The 19,220-nt window shown below is 41.7% G+C and overlaps 2 protein-coding genes across 2 annotated transcripts; one reads left to right on the top strand and one right to left on the bottom strand.

The window, feature by feature from the left end:
* Positions 1-817: 817 nt before the first annotated feature.
* On the bottom strand, positions 818-14,623 carry LOC111141264 (caspase recruitment domain family member 6). The gene is made up of 4 exons (XM_022493713.1): positions 14,583-14,623; positions 10,558-10,859; positions 8,423-9,016; positions 818-3,741 (listed from the first exon to the last, which is right to left on the bottom strand). Exons 2-4 carry the CDS (start codon positions 10,838-10,840, stop codon positions 1,457-1,459), a joined length of 3,162 nt encoding a protein of 1,053 aa, XP_022349421.1. The 5' UTR covers positions 10,841-10,859; positions 14,583-14,623; the 3' UTR covers positions 818-1,456.
* Positions 14,624-14,757: 134 nt separating this feature from the next.
* LOC111140949 (ribosomal protein L37) lies at positions 14,758-17,218 on the top strand. The gene is made up of 4 exons (XM_022493222.1): positions 14,758-14,868; positions 15,539-15,674; positions 15,920-16,004; positions 17,103-17,218. Exons 1-4 carry the CDS (start codon positions 14,866-14,868, stop codon positions 17,170-17,172), a joined length of 294 nt encoding a protein of 97 aa, XP_022348930.1. The 5' UTR covers positions 14,758-14,865; the 3' UTR covers positions 17,173-17,218.
* Positions 17,219-19,220: the final 2,002 nt, after the last annotated feature.

Here is a 19,220-nt window from a genome sequence, read left to right on the forward strand (position 1 = left end):
TTGTTTAAGACATGCATAAATAAAGGATGCCTATTGGAGTATGAGCATGTTCTCAGAAATTAGTTATTCCTTTTCAAAAATCATTTTTCATCTATTTATCAATATGATCTTTTTCCCTTGGCATCCTTGAAGGCGAAAAAATTTCTAACCCAGAAAAGACAACGTGGGGCTATTTTAGTACTTAAAATTAGTATTAATTTTATAAAAGTGTTAAATTAAAAAACCAGAGGTCTTAATCCAAATTACAAATCTTATTATTTTATTTCTACATCTAGTGAATTTTAACATTAACCTTTAAGTGGCCTTTTATTAATATTTGGTATCATTTACAAGCTTAATTAAACTTCATTTGAATATTTTAAATTTATTATATTCCTTTTACTTATGCTTGTAACTGGCAGATCTTACCCAAATGTTTAGGATAGTAATGAACCTAATAAAGTAAAATTGCAAATTTTGTGAATCTTAAGTTCTCTTAAACATTGCAATGCTAAAAAAAAAAAAAAAAAAAAAAACAAAAAACAAAACCATTGCAATGCTTTCTACAAGCTTTGTAACTCTAAAATCAAAAATTCAATTATGCATTTTAAGTTGAAATCATGAGGATATCAGATCTTTTAATAAACTAAATTACCTTAACTATTACAAATACTATATATATTTTTTCTAAGATTTTATTTCATTTATACATTTATTTATTTATTATTTGACAGAGAGAGACACAGTGAGAGAGGAAACACAAGCAGGGGGAGTAGGAGAGGGAGAAGCAGGCTGCCTGATAAGCAAAGAGCCCTATGGGGGGCTCGATCCCAGGGTCCTGGGATGGAGCCCTGAGCCAAAGGCAGCCACTTAACAACTTAGCCACATGGGCGTCCCTACAAATACTTCAAATACAAAACATACACAAATCATACCCAAGTAAATGCAAAATAATTCATCTCATTGGTTTTCAGCTCATTATTCCTGTATGTAAGGGTAAAATGAGAGAATTATAACATCCAAGCAAACTGGAGCTGTTATCACAGGTAAATAGATTATCTGCTTAGTGGCTGATAAGTGAACCAAAAAGTTTTGACTAAGACACCTCTGGAGCAGCAAACATCGAGAACGGTTTTTCTTGTAACACTGAGCTGCCTGAGCCTAATTTAATGGAGTCGTCTCAACAGCACCTTTCCTGGCAAGCAGGTTATATATTACCTAATACTCAAGGCTGGGTTCAGTTAATTTATTTACTCCCTGATTCTATTCTTAATTCTTTTCATATTTTTTCTTTTGGTAGACACAATTCTTACAGATATTTTAATGATACCAGTTAAACTGTGCATATCTTTTTTTTTCTTTCTGTCATGTTAATGATAGGAATCTCTGACCACCTCTGCCATTCTTCTTCAGGTTACTGTATGATAGCAATGGCCTGGGTGAAGGATTTGTTTCACAAGTCTCTAGAGTAAGCACTTTAACGTTTTCCTCCCCTCTTGGGTGCTGCTCTTGGATTGTTTGTCTTAGCCTGTGAAGGACTGGTCCTATATGACTTGGGTTGAGTGGGCCTGGGCTGAGAAGGCTTGGATTGGGAGGCCTGGGGTGGGCATGGCTTGGGCTGAGTGGGTTTAGGTGGAGAGGGTTTAGCTTGGGAGGGCCGGGGTTGAGTGGGGATGGCTGGAAAGGGTTTAGTCTGGGATGGGCGGGGTTGAGTGGGTTTTGTGTGCGTGGGTTTGGGTGGAGAGGGCACAGGCTGGGATTGGTTGACCTGAAGTGGCTTGGGCTGGTTGGATGTGAACTGGGAGCTGGGTGAACATTTGCTGTTGGACCTGGGATAGGATCCCATTTGGAAAGTTGGATTTGAAGGCCCATCCTGTGCCTTCAGTTTGGCTCCTTGCTGAAAAGCAGGTCTTACAGGTTTTTGTATGGCTCTAGATGGTTGAAAGGCCTGGGGGTAAAGACCTTCAATATGGGATGTTGTTTTTATAAGATTCCCAGTTGCCCTAGTTGGCTGTGTTCTCTGGGCATAGGCTTGTTTAGGCTGTGGCTTCCCAACTGTTCCTGCTGGCTGCAAACCCGGGGAATGGAAGTGACCTATGTGGGAGACCACTGCCCCAGATCTTTTAAAAGCTCCCATTGTTCTGTCCTCCTGTGGTCTCTTAGGCCAGGCCTGCACATGCTGAGACACAGGTCTTGTTTTATCCATGCAATATCCCCAAGAAGTTCTTGGAAATTTTATAAATCTTTCAGGTGAATAAAATCTCTGGGGTGGGAAGTACTGAGACCTAAAACTTTTACCTCGACCATGGCCCCTTGTTTTCTGAAAGGGCCAGGGACGGAACCACCTGGTTTTCTGCTCTGACCAAAAGTGGGAGCCCATAAGCCAGGGGGCTTTCAGATACACATGGTTAAAGTTACCTCCAATTCTGGTTGGTGGAGGATAGAAGTTTTCCTGAGGAGGCATGAGTACTGAGGTGGGGTGGAAATTCTGAAAATTCCAGCTAGCCCCAGGCTCGCTTACAGGCATCTCAGCCGCGCTTTCAGATGAGCTTTCTGGCTGACTGTGTCTTTGTTGTCTCTCATCTTCAGCCAGGTTTTCACTAGAGGAACTGTGAATTCCCTGAACGTTCTCAAAGTCTTGATCTACCTGGATTCCCAACTCCCTGGCCAGGGAGCCCATCTCCTCCATGGTCACACATCTGAGTGAAGAGGACATCACTTCCTGCAGAGCAGCTTGAAGACCCTCCATATTCTTCCCTCTCTCCCCAGCTTCCTCCTCCCAAAACAGTAGCTGTGATGGCTTCAACTTTAGAATCCTCTGGAAGAGCTGAGCCTCTTCACTCTCCTGGGCCTGGGGACTGAGGACAAAGTACAATCTCTCAGTGGCAGCTTCTCCTAAAAACATTAGCAAGTCCCACTCCTTCTCACCTAGGTAGTCAGTGAAAAAAAACACAGCTGAGGAAATTTCCACCAAAAAACCAAACTGTGTCCAAAAATTTTCTAGGTCTCCACGGAGGTTGGCCAGAGCAACAGGCTTCTGGAAAAAACTAGGGTTTTCCTTTAGACAGTCTCGCTCAGGAAAATGCCACGTTATCTCAACCAGGCCATCAGAGATTTGCCGGGGAAGCACTGGGACAGTAAAATCCTGATGGAGAAAGATTTTGTGTGATTTCAGTTGGGCAGGACCAAGCAATCTGTTGAGGATTCTGGACTTGGAGAAGCTACAGTACCCTAGGCGCACAAAGGAGATGACAGGCATCTTCGGAAACTTTTCTGTGTCCCCTGGAGGCCCTCCTGAAGACTGTGTTGACCACTTTTTCACAATGTCCTTCATGGCCCCTAGCATTAAGATGCTTTTATTATTTTCTGCATCTGGCAGGAGCAGGGGAAGAGCAAACCCGCACTGATACATGTTTGACATGACTTCACGCTGCAAGGAGCTGTCTGAACAGAGCATAGAGGCACAAAGAACATCAAAGGGATGAATGGTTTGTACATCTCTGATTTCCAAATTCTCTACTCCAGTCACCAATTCCTCTTTGCCATCTTCACCCGGAACCCTGTGTCTGAGGACTGTATCTCTGGCTGTCACATCCAGAGCTTGAACTTTCATCAGGAAATTCCAAGCTAAGTCTCCGGGAGCCTCAGGTGTCCACATACATCCTCGATCTAAGGAGAATTGCTTAACAACATCCGGCAGAAGCTTTCTGCTCCTATCCATGTTTAAACATGATAGGACATCTTGAAACACGTTTTTTCTTTCTGTAGGGAAAAAGATACTCAGTGAATGTCACATTCAGAGTCAAGCTTCCTTCATGGAGTTCTAAAACTAAATAAGTAATTGACATTTTCACTGTGAAAAGACAGAACAACACAAAGTGAAAGTTCCCTTTTGCCAATTCCACTTTCCTTCTAAGAGATGTCAAGGTGTTACATATGTTTGCTTCCCATCCTTATTCCATGCAAGTACATAAGTATGCATGCATAGAGAGAAATATATCATTTGGTTTGGTGGATATTATTTTTTTTATTTTATTTTTATATAAATGATATTATACTAAACAAATGATTCTTCAAATTCTTTTCACTTAATTGTTTCTTTGCAAATTCTTCCAAATCAGTTTATACAGAGATTGACTTAATTCATTTTAACTAATCCATCATATTTCATGATTTAGATGGACCATTACTTATTTAACCATTATCTACAGATGATCATTTAGGTTTTCCAGTTTTTTGACTAATGTTTATATGCAGCAATAGAAAACACTGTTAATGATTCATGATATACATGTGTGAGGAATTTCCTAGGTTGATACTGATTTCTCTCTTAAATGTATGTCTTGCTAAAGTTTGGGAAAATGGAAGATTTTATTCCCATTAAACCTTTCTCAGAATTTATGCGTTGTACCTAATTTCTCCTAATCTCCCGTTTTCTAATATGCCTCCTAACCACTTCTTGGGAATAGATATAGTGCTTAGTAGAAAAAGAAGACCAGAGAGCATTTTCTACTCCTGGTAGATGGCAAACTAACATAAGACTCTTGGATCCCAGGGCGCATGGGTGGCCCAATTGGTTAAGCCACTGCCTTTGGCTCAGGTCATGATCCCAGAGTCCTGGGATTGGGTCCCATATCTGGCTTCCCCTGCGCTACAGGGAGCTTCCTTCTCCCTCTCCCTCTGCCTTCCACTTCCCCTGCTTGTGTGCGTGCTGTCTCTCTGTCAAATAAATAAATAAAATCTTAAAAAAAAAAAAAAAAAAGATTCTTGGATCCCCTATAAAAATAACCTGGAAGGGGGCACCTGGGTGGCTCAATCAGTTAAATATCTAACTCTTACTTTTGGCTCCGGTCATGATCTCATGGTTGTGAGCCCTGCATTGGGCTCTGTGCTCAGAGCAGTATCTACTTAAGATTCTCTCTCTCCCTCTCCCTCCACTTTTCTTCCCACTCTCTCTCCCTCTCTCTCTTTCTCTCTCTCTCAAATAAATAAATCTTTTTTAAAAATAGCCTGGAAGAAACAACAGAACTGAGCGAAAAATATGAATTTTAATAATTAACAAAGGTAACTCTGAGAAATCCTTGGGTAGTCTAAAAGTTGCTTGAATTGGAATATGTTTTGGGGAAAGAAGGTGAGGGAGGAGTTGAGGCTAGCAAAATGGGTTCCTAGAGGAGGCAGTGAGAGGACAGGTTGCAGGAAAATTTTTAGGTCCTGCTCTTGCCTATCAACTAGGCTGACTTTGGACAACAATCCACTATTTCTTCAGCACAAAAACCAGTACTCACACAGCCCAGGCCAAGATGTCTAGAATTGACAAGGTTATAACAGTCTTACAATGGAGCTCATTTGGGATACCACCAAGAAGCAACAGAGTAAATCTTATACATAGCAACAATGATAGAATCAATAAGGACAGAGCTGGATAAAAAGAAAAACAAAAATTTAAGAAGTAATAATATCTAGAACCCAATACATGTTTTGTTTTGTTTTTTTTAAGACTTTATTTATTTGTCAGAGAGAGAGAGAGCATGTGCACAAGCAGGCAGGACGGCAGGCAGAGGGAGAAGCAGACTCCCCGCTGAGCAGGGAGCCTGATGCAGGACTCAATCCCAGGACCCTGGGATCATGACCTGAGCCGAAGGCAGACACTTAGCCAGCTGAGCCACTCATGCCTTCCAAGAACCTAATACATTTTTATAAATTTAAAACTCATGAAAATAGCCCAGCTGAGGCAAAAGAAATGATCAAGAGATTTTAGCTGCCACCCACTGAAAGGAGAATTTTGAATTTGAGTCCAGTTAGGTTAACTGGAAACTAGAACAGATTTAAAAAACGAAGATTCTTTGAAGATATTTAACAAACTAGAGAGGTGCTGGGGGGTTTAGTCACCTGGGTTAAGCATCTCTTTTCTTGACCTGTTTTGCTAAAGGTGTTACGTTGATTGCAAAAAATAGCCCCAATTAATGGCTTTCTGGATATATTTTGGCTTTCTGCAATATTGCTTTGTAAGAAGTGGTATCTATTTTTTCCTAGTCCTTGAATTTGCACTGTCTTTGTGACATACTTTGACCAACAGAATGTGGCAGAAGTGATGGTGTTATGGGTTGAATTATGTCTACTCTCCACCCCCAACCCTGAAAAACAAAAACAAAAACAAAACTGTGTTAAGTCTCCCGTACCTCAGACTCAGATTGTGGCCTTATCTGTAAATAAAATCTTTACAGAGGTCAAGTTAAAAAGAGGTTGTTAGGGTGGGCCCCATCCAATAAGACCGGTATCCTTACAAAAAGGGGAATTTTGAAAACAGAGACATGCACAGAGGAAAAATGATCTGAAGACCCATAGAGAGAAGATGGTCGGTCATCTACAAGCCAGGGAAACTGAGGCTACCAGAAACTAGGGAGAGAAGACTGGGAACAGCACTTTGCCTAATGCCTGCTGAGACAGTGTGACCCTGCTAACACATTGGTTTTAGACCTCTGGCCTCCATAATTGAGAGACAGTAAATCTCCCATTGTCCTAAGCCACCCTTTATAGTACTTTGGTGAGCCCTAGGAAGCTAATACAGATGCGATGGTAGTTCTAAGGCTCTTCCTCTCTCTGTCTCTCTTTCTCTCTCTCCCTCTCTTTCTTGCCTTCTCTCTCTTATACTCCTCTGTCCTCACCATGAGACTATGCCCCATCTAGTCTGAGAAGTCCAGACTAGCCTGCCATGGGATGACAGACAAGTCTATCACCAGCTGACCACAGACACATCAATAAACCCAGGAAAGACCAGAAGAACTGCCTAGCCAACTGCAGACACTCTTATTGTTTTGATAAGCTCTGTTATGCAGCGTGACTGTTGCAATAAATAAATGATACAGAAAACAAGATCATACCAACAAACAATAACATGCAAGAAAAGCATCATAATATTAGAATATTACCTATGGAGGAACGGAGAATGAAGAAAAAATGGAATAAACAGACAAAAGTGGTTTGTTACAGAATAATGATGATACTATGTAATGAATAATTAAGTCAAACCTATACAATAAGTGAAATGTGTAAATAAATAAAAACTAAGAAGGACGCCTAAAAATGATAATGGGCTGGGAAGGTAAGGGGGTGGGACAAGATTTGAGTTGTGGGTTAAATTATGTACCCCTCAAATTCATATGTTGAAATCCTAACCCCCAGTACCTCAGGATGTGATGTTATTTGGAAACAGGGTCACTGCAGGTATAATTAGTTAAGACGAGGTCATTAGGGTGGGCCCTAATCAAATATGACTAATGTCCTTATTAAAGGGGGAAATTTGGACCTAGAGAAATGCACTCAGGGAGACAACTGTGTGAAGATGAAGGCAGATGAGAGGGATATTTTTACAAGCCAAAGAATGCCAAAGATTTCCAGCAAACCACCAGAAACCAGGAACAGATTCTCCTTTACAGGCTTCAGAAGTAACCAACCTTATAGACACTTTGATTTCTGCCTTCAGCCTCTAAACTGAGATAAGACATTTCTGTTGTTTATTATTTACATTCCCCCATTTGGGGTACTTCGCTAGCAAACTAATAAAAGGTCTGATGAGGTGGACATTACTCCTCTCCTATCTAGAACTAGACGGTGCATACCCAGGATTTGAACTGAATGGGAGATGAGAGTTACTTTTCCCTCCTCTACTCAGAACTTGGGGATATTTATTTTCATAAACAATATCTCTTCAAATGAAGCATTTCTCAGTTTTCAAGTTTTCATTCAGAAATATTCCAATTAAAGATACTGATATAATTTTCCCTTACTAAGATGGCAATTTATGACCAGATCAAGCCAAGTAACAGTATTTGGGGATCTTATCCATTCATCACAGGCTCCTCTCTGATAGTCACTTCAGTAGTTAGGAACATAACCTCCATATGCCATTGGTTACAAAGGCACTAAAATGACTTAAGAGGCTTAATTTGAACAATAGAAGGTAACACCTAAAATTAGTGGTTAGCAGCTTCTTTTATGCATCACAGGAGTTGACTGCAGAAACCTATGAGCTGGGGCGCCTGGGTGGCTCAGTGGTTAAGCCTCTGCCTTCTGCTCAGGTCATGATCCCAGGGTCCTGGGATCCAGCCCCCCATCAAGCTCTCTGCTCAGCGGGGAGCCTGCTTCCTCCTCTCTCTCTGCCTACCTGTGATCTCTGTCTGTCAAATAAATAAATAAAATCTTTAAAAAAAAATAAACCTATAAGCTGATAATCAGTATTTATTTTTGCTTATACTGTCCACCATTGTGTAGGTCCTGAGTCTTCCTCTCTGTCAACACCCACCTCTAAGGAAATTCCAGGTTAGGGAGGCATAAAGAATCTGAGTAGCAGCTTTTCTGCTGACGTCTAGTGTCTTCTTCACCCCTTCTCCCCATTATGGAATGGAATAAGTTGTTGCCCAACTATCACATATCATTCCCATACCTTCACTCCTTTTCTCCTCCTCCTCCTCCTTCTCCTCTCCCTCCTCTTCCTCCTCATCCTCCTCCAATGAAATGCCAGTTTCTGAATCCTCATAGCTCTGTTCTTCCTCAGAGAAGTGCAGGGTTTCTGAATATGTCCAGCCCTCTTCGCCATCATAAACACTGTGCTCTGAGTCATTATAATCCTCTTCTTCCACAGCGGGCTCTGCATCTTCCGAGTACCCAAGGGATTCTAGATATCCCTCTCTTCCTAAGTACAAAGAATCATCTGGCTTCTCATATCTCTGTCCATCCTGTAAATAAACAATAGTTGCTGGAATTTCATATTCGGGGTTCTCAACTGAATGTGGTGATAATACTTTGGGCGTGTTGTATTCCTTATCATCTTCGCTGGAGGTCCAAGCAGTTTCTTTATGACTACTTTTCTTCTCCCCAAAGGATTCAGAGATTCCCATATCCAGGTGTTCGTTCTCTGTGAAGGATACTGTGATCTCAGGATTCTCAGGCTGTTTCTCTCCAGAGGAAAAAAAATCTTCTGAATTCTTGTTTACCCCTATAGGTTGAAGAGGTTGTATATTCTCATGCTTTAAAAATTCTGAAAAAAACAAGAGAGTTGGGAGGGAGGTTGTTTCATTTTTCCAAATTAACAAGAATAAATCTCATAATAACTTGAGTTTCCAAGACCTCAAAGCATCATCTTTCTTCTTTATTTCAAAACTGGAGGATATGAATACCTAGCATCTCCACATAAATAACAAGTCACCAGCCATTCTTTCTCTCACTGGGAAAAAAAATAAAATAAAATCATGTTCCTACCTTGCTCAAAAGTTTGAGTTCTTTGTAGAAAACTCGAAGAGTACATGAATGAAACAGAAAATGTGAATCCTATGAACAGTGCTTAGTTGTGGTTTTACTGTGACCCAAAACCACCTCAGATTTCCTAGAGCCATTGCTAATGAAATCAGATCCTAATCATTTCTAATCAGGAAACAAATAGCTCTAATTTGGAATAGTAAGTCCTAGAAATAATAGCATCTATTTCTCTAAGCATATTGTTCTTGTCCTACAGTAGAGATCATTAACATTAACATTTTTTTCTGAGCCTCTACCTCTCTAATATCTCTTAAAATGATCTTTAATATTTTTTAGACTTTCAGAAAAAGGAGCTATACCTGCCTCTAGTGCTAATCTACAAAATTGCTAAACAATCCATTCTGGAAGAAATACTCCCTCATCTGCCACAAAATATTTTTAAACATTGAGGAATTAGCATTTGAGGGGCACCTGAGTGGCTCAGTCGGTTAAGTGTCTGCCTTCAGCTCAGGTCATGATCCCAAGGTCCTGGGAAAGAGCCCCGCATGGGAAACCTACTTCTCCCTCTCCCATTCCCCCTGCTCCTATTCTCTCTCTCTCTCTCTCTCACTTGCTCTCTGTCAAATAAATAAATAAAATCTTCAGGGATGCCTGGGTGGCTCAGCGGGTTAAAGTCTCTGCCTTCAGCTCAGGTCACGATCCCAGGGTCCTGGGATCGAGCCCAGCATGGAGCCCAGCATGGGCTCTCTGCTCAGTAGGGAGCCTGCTTCCTCCTCTCTCTCAGTTGTCTGCCTCTCAGCCTACTTGTGATCTCCGTGAGTCAAATAAATAAATAAAATCTTTAAATAAATAAATAAAATCAATCTTAGGAAAAAATAAGAATTAGCATTTGAATTGCTCCAGAAAAGCAGGCTTCTGCTGGCATTCTTATCACAGAAAAAAATGAAGTTATTGATCCACCATGTATCATTCTTCTGCTATTTCCGAAATGGTTATACTAAGTGAGAGATGCAGCACTTGGCCTTGGGGTTGTTAAATACCCGTGAAGTTACTTACTGAATAGTAAGCAGTTTATACTAGCACTAAAAAATCCCTGCAAATTTTAGATACAGTTTCAATAAAAAATTATCAATCCCTTAAGCCAATAAGATACATTCCTCCCTACTTTTAAATTCTGGGACACTTCTTTCCTCTATCATATTTCAGTGAAAATTATCTCCCAGAGATAGACAAATGAAAACAAAAGGCAATTATTTTCTTTTTTCAGGAAATCTGCCTTGTCCCTCCCACCCCCCCCCCCAAAAGTATAGAAATCCAACTTACCATGCTCTAAGCCCCAAATGGTAGCTGACTCTGGAAAAGTACTCAGTAAACACTTGAGAAAATGCTGACAGCACACCTCTCCCTTTTTCTGTACCAAAATTAACAGCTTTCGACTTTTCTTCAGGGGATCTGTAATATTCTCCAGAGTCTCATACTCTTCCTCAGAAACCAGCCTCCGAGAGGTTAATGTGTCTAAGACACAATCAGGATCTTGTTGGAGGATTTCAAGCAACTTTTTCCGTTCTCTTTCTATGAGCTCAGAAGGAACACTCCCCGCAGCCATTCTTCCGTCCTCTAGACCTCTAGACCAGGAAATGGATTATGAAACTGTTTCAATAGTAAATAAATACAGGTTTAAAAAAAAAAAATGGCAGGGGCGCCTGGGTGGCTCAATGGGTTAAGGCCTCTGCCTTCTGCTCAGGTCTTGGTCTCAGGGTCCTCGGATTACGCTCCGGATTACGCTCCGCAGACGGGGCTCTCTGCTCAGCAGGGAGCCTGCTTCCTCTTCTCTCTCTGCCTGCCTCTCTGCCTACTTGTGAACTAACTCTCTGTCTCTCTCTCTCTCTCTCTCTCTCTGTCAAATAAATAAATAACATCTTTAAAAAAATGGCAAAGAGTAAACAGGTCAAAGATGCCTAGCATTGAAGAGAGTGGATAAAAACAAGCCAAGACAGTGTGGAAATCTAGCCCTGAGCCCACCGGCCTGGCTCCCTATAGATTATCTATCTACTCTTTTGATGACTTGAGTCAGTCTCATCTTGACTCAGGCCCAGAATCAATTCCCCTGAGAAGTCTCTTGAACTTCAGTCTGGACTCGGTGTTCTGAGCTCTATTTGTGATAAGAACGTGAACTGATTAACTCTTTCTGGAGAGAAATCTAGCAATAGGCAGCAATAAATAATAAATAAATAAATGCAGATAGATAAAAATACAAATTTACACCATTCAACCCAGCAATTTCACTTCTAGGTAATTATCTTAAGGAAATAATCAGACAAATGTCCAAAGATAAATGGGCAAGAATCTGCATGATGTCGTTTATAATAGCAGAAAATTTTAAATAACTAAGATTTTCACGAATTGGGGATTTGTGGAATAAATGTTGATATATCAACAGTAAAACAAAAAAGAATAGTTTAAAAGGATGAAGCAGGGTGCCTGGCTGGCTCAGTCAGTGGAGCATGAGACTCCTGATCTCAGGGTCATGAGCTCGACCCCCACATTAGGGTAGAGTTTACTTAAAAAAAAAAAAAGAAAGAAAGGAAAGGATGAAGTAAGCCTATGTATATTAACAACTAGTGATATCCATGATATATTGTTATGAAAGACAAAGTTACAGATCTTATTCTGTTTTAAAAATTAAAATGTGTATAATGCACATATATAAAATGTATATAGCGATATATATTTACAAGAAGACAGGAGAGAGACTCCCCAATTATAGCACTGGTTATCTTTGGGGATATGATTACAGAGGGATTCATACTTTCTACTTTAAACACTACTGCATACTTAATAGTTTACACTTTTTGTTTCTCTTAGACTTTAGTTTTTACTTATTCCTTAGATTTATTTTTTTTGAGAGAGTATGAGTGTATATGCGTGCGTGCATGGGGATGAGGTAGACAAGCAGATTCCATGCTGACAACAGAGCCCTACCCAGGGCTTGATCTCATGACCCTGAGATCGAAACCCAAGCTAAAACCAAGAGTAGGACACTTAACTGACTGAGCTACCCAGGCACCCCTGAATTTTCTCTTAAACCATCTAGTTGGTCTTTTTTTTTTTTTTTTAAGATTTATTTATTTATTTGAGAGAGAGCACATGAGTGGCAGGGGCAGAGGAGGATCCCAGGCAGACTCTACGCTGAGCATAGAGCTGGACACAGGCCGTCTCCCATGACACCAAGATCATGACCTGAGCAGAAACCAAGTCATGCTTAACTGATTGAGCCACTCAAGTACTCCTAGCTGGTCTTTATTTACAGTCCCATAGTTAGCAAGAACCTGAAAACAATCTAAATAACTATCAACAGGCTCCTAGATGAATAAACTATATAGTATTTCATGGAATAGTATACACCGTTCAAAAAGAATGAACTTCAGTGACCCACAATATAATCATAAAAATATAAAACGAAAACTTCAAGTCCCAAAAGATTATGTACAGCATGATACGCTTTTTAAAAGTTGAATGTAACTTAAATACATACACATGCATACACACATTTTAGGAGTGTGGAGTCATTAAAATTATATAAAGTGTGGGTGCCTGGATGTCTCAGTAGAGCATGCAACTCTTGATCTCAGGGTTGTAAGTTTGAGCCCCACATTGGATGTCGAGATTACTTAAAAAATAAAATTTTTAAAAATTATATAAAATGAGAAGTAAGGAAATTATGAATATGAGGTTAAGAAAGATGGTTACCTAGGTTCAGGAAAGGTTGGGGATAAGATGGGATAAAAGGACAGGAAGATCGTAGAGTTAGACATAGGCTATAATCCAGGGATGAGTTTATAGGTCTTTACTATATTATTAAAGGTAATTAAATATGTAAATAAGGGCAGGTACCAATGCTGCATGGACCGATGTTGAGATGTATTAAGAATCAAGGATAATGATGAATTCATCTCTGCTGTTCCTGAGGTTGAAAAAATATTAAGGAAGTCTTTATATAATACTAAAAATTAATTTTAGGTAAGAGTTTTAACTAAATGCATCTCAAAAGGGAGGCAGAAGGGTAGGATAGGAGATTCTTACTGGATCTGAAGGGACAAGGAGACAGAACGCCAAGGAATGACAGGCTCTAGAAGCTGGAAAATGTGACAACAGATCTTCCAGAGCCTCTAAGAATATAATGCAGCCCTGACCACATTTTTTATTTGAGCCCAGTGAGACCAGTCTCAGACTTCTGACCAGAACTGTAATGTGTGTTTTAATTGTGGTTAGGAACACTTAACTAGAGATCTACTCTCTTACCAGATTTTAAGTGTTCATACACAGTACTGTTAACTATAGGCACAATGAAGTCCAACAGATCCCTAGAATTTATTCCTCTTGAGTAGATGAAATTTTTTAAAAAGCAGTATAGCTTGTTTTAAGCCACTAAGTTTGTGGTAACTTGATAGAAAAGCAGCAAGAAACTAATATATCATCTAATCCAGCAAGCCCCTCGAATTACAGTTTGGATCCAAGCACTGGCAGGTTGGCCTCCTCTTTATCCTCTATCTACCGCTTCCATGAGGACAGGGACTGTCCTGTAAACCCCTGATTCCTAGAGTTCATTTTGTTCCGCCACCGGCTACTCCGTCACCTTTGCTAATATTTCACATGTGACAGGTAAAGAATTCTCCGTTTACATAGAAGGTAAGCACATTACACGGCTATTTGGGATCTTTCTCCCTATGAACTCTTTAATGTTTGGCTTTTTGCTGTTTTGCGAGGGTGGGGGCGTTGCTCGGTGAAAGGTTATGATCGGATTACCGTCTATCAAGGAGATCTGGAAACCATCAATTTAGACCCTACTTAAGAAGGGTTTATGTACAGACTTCCAGGCCCTAACAAAAGGGGCCGAATCGGATTTCCTCAAGGGGGGCCGTGGAGGGGGGGGGGCAGAAAACTGTATCCGAAGATTCCACGTGTGATATAGCATACTTAAATTTTAGATCAAAACATATACCTCTAAACTACTACAGTTAGAAAAAAAACATGATTCGCCTTTCTATTTGAGATCTGGAGGCCACCTCCTCAGAGGCCGGGTCGGTGTCTCCGTACCGCCCGCGACCTCTTCGAGAACCAGCGTCTGCCAAAAGCTTCTAGCCAGGGTGAGGAGGGAGCTGGAGGAGCCCGTTTCTCCCAGATCGGGATTCCAGTTCCATCCCGAATCCTCCACCACCGCCGGGAGCGCGGACTCGTGCCCCAGGCTCCCCACCGGCTTGGCTTAGTGACCGAAATCCGCGATGTAGCCACAGATCTAAGAACTCAAAGAGGCAGGAAAGCAGGAGAGGAATCACAAAAAAACCAACTTGCGGCGTCTAGGCAGCTCTCGCGCAAGGAGGGTCGGCCGAAAATACGCCCATTCGGACTCCACGAAGCTGTGAGCCCTCCCGTCCGCCGAGAGCGGAAATCCCTATTGACCCTGCCTTGGCTCTGGTTCCTCCTCTAGACCCCGCCCACACCGCTGCGACTGACGTCTGAGAACTGTGCCCCGCGCTCGCCGGAAGTACTTCCCTGGGCGGAAGTGCCTTAGCACGATATAGCGGAAGTGCCTCCTCTTCCGGCCTCTTTGGGGCCTGCCGCGGAAACAAGATGGTGAGTTGTTTCCAGTGGTTCTTCGTATCGCCTTTCATCCTCGTCTTCTGCGTCGCGCTCCCTGCCATCCTGAGGGAGCCGACGAGGGTCCTGATAGAGGGAGCGGGTGGGTAGGAAAGGGGCATGCTGTGGCCCTCAAGAGCCAGAAGAATGGCTCCTAACTGTACCTGGGGATGCTGAGTCTACAGCCGTGGAGCAGGAGCCGCTCTAGGTCCCTTGTTTTCTTTCGATCTTTGGAGAAGCCTTGCCCTCGGATGTGAACTGAAGGAAGAAGCGTGGTCTGGGAGCGTTTGGCTCTGTAAGCAAAAAAAACTCATTGTTGATGAGGTCTTGCAGGAGCTCTTAAGTTTGGGGGTCGGGGTAGGGAGGAAAACCACCACGTTATTTCGTCTTGCGGCTTGTCTTTTTTCTATCTCTGTCTTCTAAAGAATGTAGCCGATTTCGAAATAGAGTAGTCCCTTCGGAAGGCTTTAGGTAACGTGAAATGCTGGTAGTGGTCTCTGATCTAGCGTTTAAGAAGCTAGGAGCGTCTGCCGCGGTTTCAGCCCTAGATTGTTTTCAGACCTTTCTTTGTAATTGCTTTTAAATCTTAACAGTAACGTCTTGTACCGAAAACGCCGGGATACGTGTAGAAATCACTAGATCTCAAAATCGTTTCTCCCCTTTGCAGACGAAAGGGACGTCATCGTTTGGAAAGCGTCGCAACAAGACGCACACGTTGTGCCGCCGCTGTGGCTCGAAGGCCTACCACCTTCAGAAGTCCACGTGTGGCAAATGCGGCTACCCTGCCAAGCGCAAGAGAAAGTGTAAGTGGATTGGTTTCAGGCCCACTGCCTGTCAGGCGTTGGGGGGCGGTGGCGGTAGTCTCGGGCGCGCTGTAGGAGAGTGGGCGTGGCTTGGGGCATTCGTCGGTCCTTAAAGGAAAAGTGCGTCTGTATGCGGATGAAGTGGACTTAAAAACAAGGGAGGCACTCTTTAATACGTTGACCAGCGGTGCCTGTAACCTAGCTGGGGAAGAGCCGTTAGAACCTTACCTGCATGTGTGTTCTAGATAACTGGAGTGCCAAGGCTAAAAGACGAAACACCACTGGGACCGGTCGAATGAGGCACCTAAAAATTGTATACCGCAGATTCAGGTACAGTTTTTTTGTGTTTCCATTGTCGTTGGTTCTGTGAGTTTGGAGAAGAACCTCCTTTCTGTGCTGTAAAATGAGGGTACTGCCCCGGTTAGTGGGGTTGCACGTGTTGGAGGGTATTTTTTCTGCTGCTCCTGTAACCTTCAGACCAGTCAGTCTGGATTTTGTTACTCTCTCAATGAGCAACCGTATAAGCTATAAATGTTTAGATTGCGGTTGGAGCAGGATACCCCAAAATGTAGTAATATTTCTTGGGGATAGGCCACACCTCACTTTTTCCCCAAAATTTGTCAGGACAGTGGTGAATGAGGTCTGGGGTTGGGCCTTTACTTTTGTGGTTTTGAGCAAATCTGCTGTAGAAAACTGTCATAGTTACTGCATTTGTATAGAAAGAAAGATCTACTCTCGTTAAAGTCAGGCTCTAGAGTTGTTAGAAATGCAGAATTTCAGCCCCAGCTTACAGAGAAACTGCATTTTAACGTGCCTCTTACAGCGTCAGTCGTTTAGGTCTCAACCAAGATAATTTGTTGGGGAGACTGTCCTGTGCTGTGTAAAGTAGGAGTTGGAGGGCATCAGCTAAAACCAGGCTAACCTTTTGGTACTTCAATTCATAAAGTTTAAAAGGGGGATAACAGTACAATTGCTCTTTGGAGTGTGTATGTATAATAAATGAGTTAAAATGTAAAGCACAGTTAAGCAGTTTAGAAAATGTCAGCAATTAAACATGCTCCTTGTTTTCCTGGCTAAAGGAGTGAGCTTAGGGTCCCTGCCTGATAGCCTAGGGACTTACTTTCACAAATGGATCTCTTAACAAGCAGGAGAGACATACTGGCCTGGTGACTGGGACAACAAAATAAATTGTTGGCCTTTTTTCAATTGCAACTAAGTGTATGTTTAAAATGGGTATCTTGACGCGGAAGGAAGTAAAATAGTGCAGCTTATCGATGATGCTGTAAAAATAAATGTCTGAACATATGAATTTGATACTGATTTCAGCATTTAACTGAGATAAGCTCATTTAAATCTGTATTAATAAAAACTGAAATGTATGAATCGTTGTTGCTAAAGTAACTGGTTTTCATGTTTAATACCATGCAGGCATGGATTCCGTGAAGGAACAACACCTAAGCCCAAGAGGGCAGCTGTTGCAGCATCCAGTTCATCTTAAGGATTTCAGCGATTAGTCACAATAAACATCGTGGTTTTAAAAAAAAGTTTGGTGTGCTGAGGTATTTTTAATAGCCCCGTAGTATCAGTGAGTTGCCATAGTGTTGGAGGTGGGACAACTTACTAGATTACTTGTTAAGTGACTGTTCCGGAGCATTAGCTTTTGAACTGGGTTGTGCTACTGCTTAAGAGGATAAGAAACAAGCAGAATTCCAGGATTCCTTCAAGTAATTAACCCTGGACAATAGAAAAAATGCAGTATGAGCACAGTAGAACTCACGGTACATACGGGTATTTAAGATTTATTTAAGAGTTGGGCCACCTGGCTGGCTCAGTTGGAGGAATATGCAGCTCTTGATTTCAGGGTCATGAGTTTGAGCCCCACGTGGGGTGTAGAGATTTACGTAAAACTTTAAAAAAAATGTTAGAGTAAACGAAAAAGCATAATTGCTTTTAGTAACATTCATCTGCTATAGTCTATTGACTTTGGGGAGTAGTCCTCAATCCTGTGTGATAGGGTTTGGAGGACCAGTGAGAACATGAAGGATGGCAATTGAATAAGTTGTTTTGGAAAGGTGATTTTAACTCATTCTAGTCTCCAAAATGCTTGCTTGGTATCTAGCATATAGGCTTGTGTGTGATTTAAGGTGGCCAGCTGAATATGGGAAGCTCCTTGCTAGGTGTGAGTCAAAACACTGGAGTGGGATGGGTGAAGAGAAAGTTGGGCCACGTGCAAATGCAATCTGTACAAAGTAAAGGAAAGCCAAATACATAAACTTAACATTTGTAGATGAAAGGCAATGGTAACTAGGTCCCAGTGGTGTTTCTTTAACCCTCAACTGAGTGATCATTGGTTTTTCTATTATAGGGCTCTGAAATTTTTGCCATGCTTTCCCAGTTCTGGTGGTTTGTTGCCAGTATTTTGTAATGAGACAAGGCCAATATAGTTGGACTGCTGAGTGAGAGAACAGATTAAGTGGAGCACGAGTGTTCAGTCACTGTTTAAGTGGCCAACTGCAGTCTTAATTTGCAGCTTCCCATTGATCACAACCTGGCCTGTAAAGGATTTTCGTGATCTTCAATGCCTTGCCAACCTTTACTGCACCCTACAATACTTTCCCAGGATACTAGCTAAGTGCTGCCTCCCTACTTTTTTTTTTTTTTTTAAGATTTATTTGAAAGAGCAAGCACAGTGTGTGGGAGCTGGGGGAGGAGCAGAGGGAAAGAATCTCAAGCAGATGCCCTACTGAGGGATCTCAGGACCCTGAGATAATGACCTGAGCCAAGATTGGTGGAATGTTCGACCGATTGAGCTGCCCAGGCTTCTAACTCACTTGGGGGATCCCCAGCTCATCTAAACACATTGGGCTTCCCTGTGTGAGACTAGAGTGACCCTCTGTACTCTAGGCATGTATTGTTAGAGCATGCTTCCTGGAGTCTTGGTCTTTCAATAAATGCAGTACAATCCTATAAACTTTACTCATTTAAACACTTTTTTATCTAGCTTATTATAATAATACAGTGTATAATACATATATACACAATGTATTGACCATTAACCAGTAAAGCTTATAAACAGTAGACTAAGGTTTTGGAGAGGTGAAACTTAATTGTGCATTTTTTACTGCCTGGGGTGTTGATGCTCAAAAACCTGCATTGTTACAAGGCTCAGCTATACTGGAGAGAATTGAAATAATCTGATTTGCTCTGAACGTCTTCCTGAAATCTTCCAGTGTCACTAATGCTTCCCGAGTAATGGAGGGACCCACTAAGATACTTATTGGCCAGTACGGAATAAACAGTCCGTGGGGCAAATGTGCACTGACCTTAACACCTGTGAAATTACTGAATTCTGGGTCAGGAAAAGCATTGGGGCAAAGGGTAAGGGCGGGTGGGCAGTGATGCATTAGCAAAGGCCTGTGTTACTGAGTGTAAGTGAGCTGACTTCATTTGCCAGTGCCTGTGGCCCTTAACACGGAGTGAATTTGGAAAATTACTCTGGTGCTATGGTAATTATCCCCTCAGATCATAGAAGGCTCATGGACCAAA

Source organism: Enhydra lutris, unplaced genomic scaffold, assembly GCF_002288905.1.
Source record: "Enhydra lutris kenyoni isolate GAN:26980312 unplaced genomic scaffold, ASM228890v2 scaffoldscaffold5, whole genome shotgun sequence".
Lineage (NCBI taxonomy): Eukaryota > Metazoa > Chordata > Mammalia > Carnivora > Mustelidae > Enhydra > Enhydra lutris.

Bases quoted from the DNA above. Each gene is read 5' to 3' on its own strand.
- LOC111141264 (XM_022493713.1), bottom strand. From the start codon at position 10,840: ATGGCTGCGGGGAGTGTTCCTTCTGAGCTCATAGAAAGAGAACGGAAA. The intron at 9,017-10,557 runs GTAAGTTGGATT...TGTTTTTTTCAG, and splicing joins CATTTGGGGCTTAGAGCATG to AATTTTTAAAGCATGAGAAT. The intron at 3,742-8,422 runs GTATGGGAATGA...TTTTCCCTACAG, and splicing joins GGAGGAGAAAAGGAGTGAAG to AAAGAAAAAACGTGTTTCAA.
- LOC111140949 (XM_022493222.1), top strand. The intron at 15,675-15,919 runs GTAAGTGGATTG...TGTGTGTTCTAG, and splicing joins TGCCAAGCGCAAGAGAAAGT to ATAACTGGAGTGCCAAGGCT. The intron at 16,005-17,102 runs GTACAGTTTTTT...AATACCATGCAG, and splicing joins ATTGTATACCGCAGATTCAG to GCATGGATTCCGTGAAGGAA.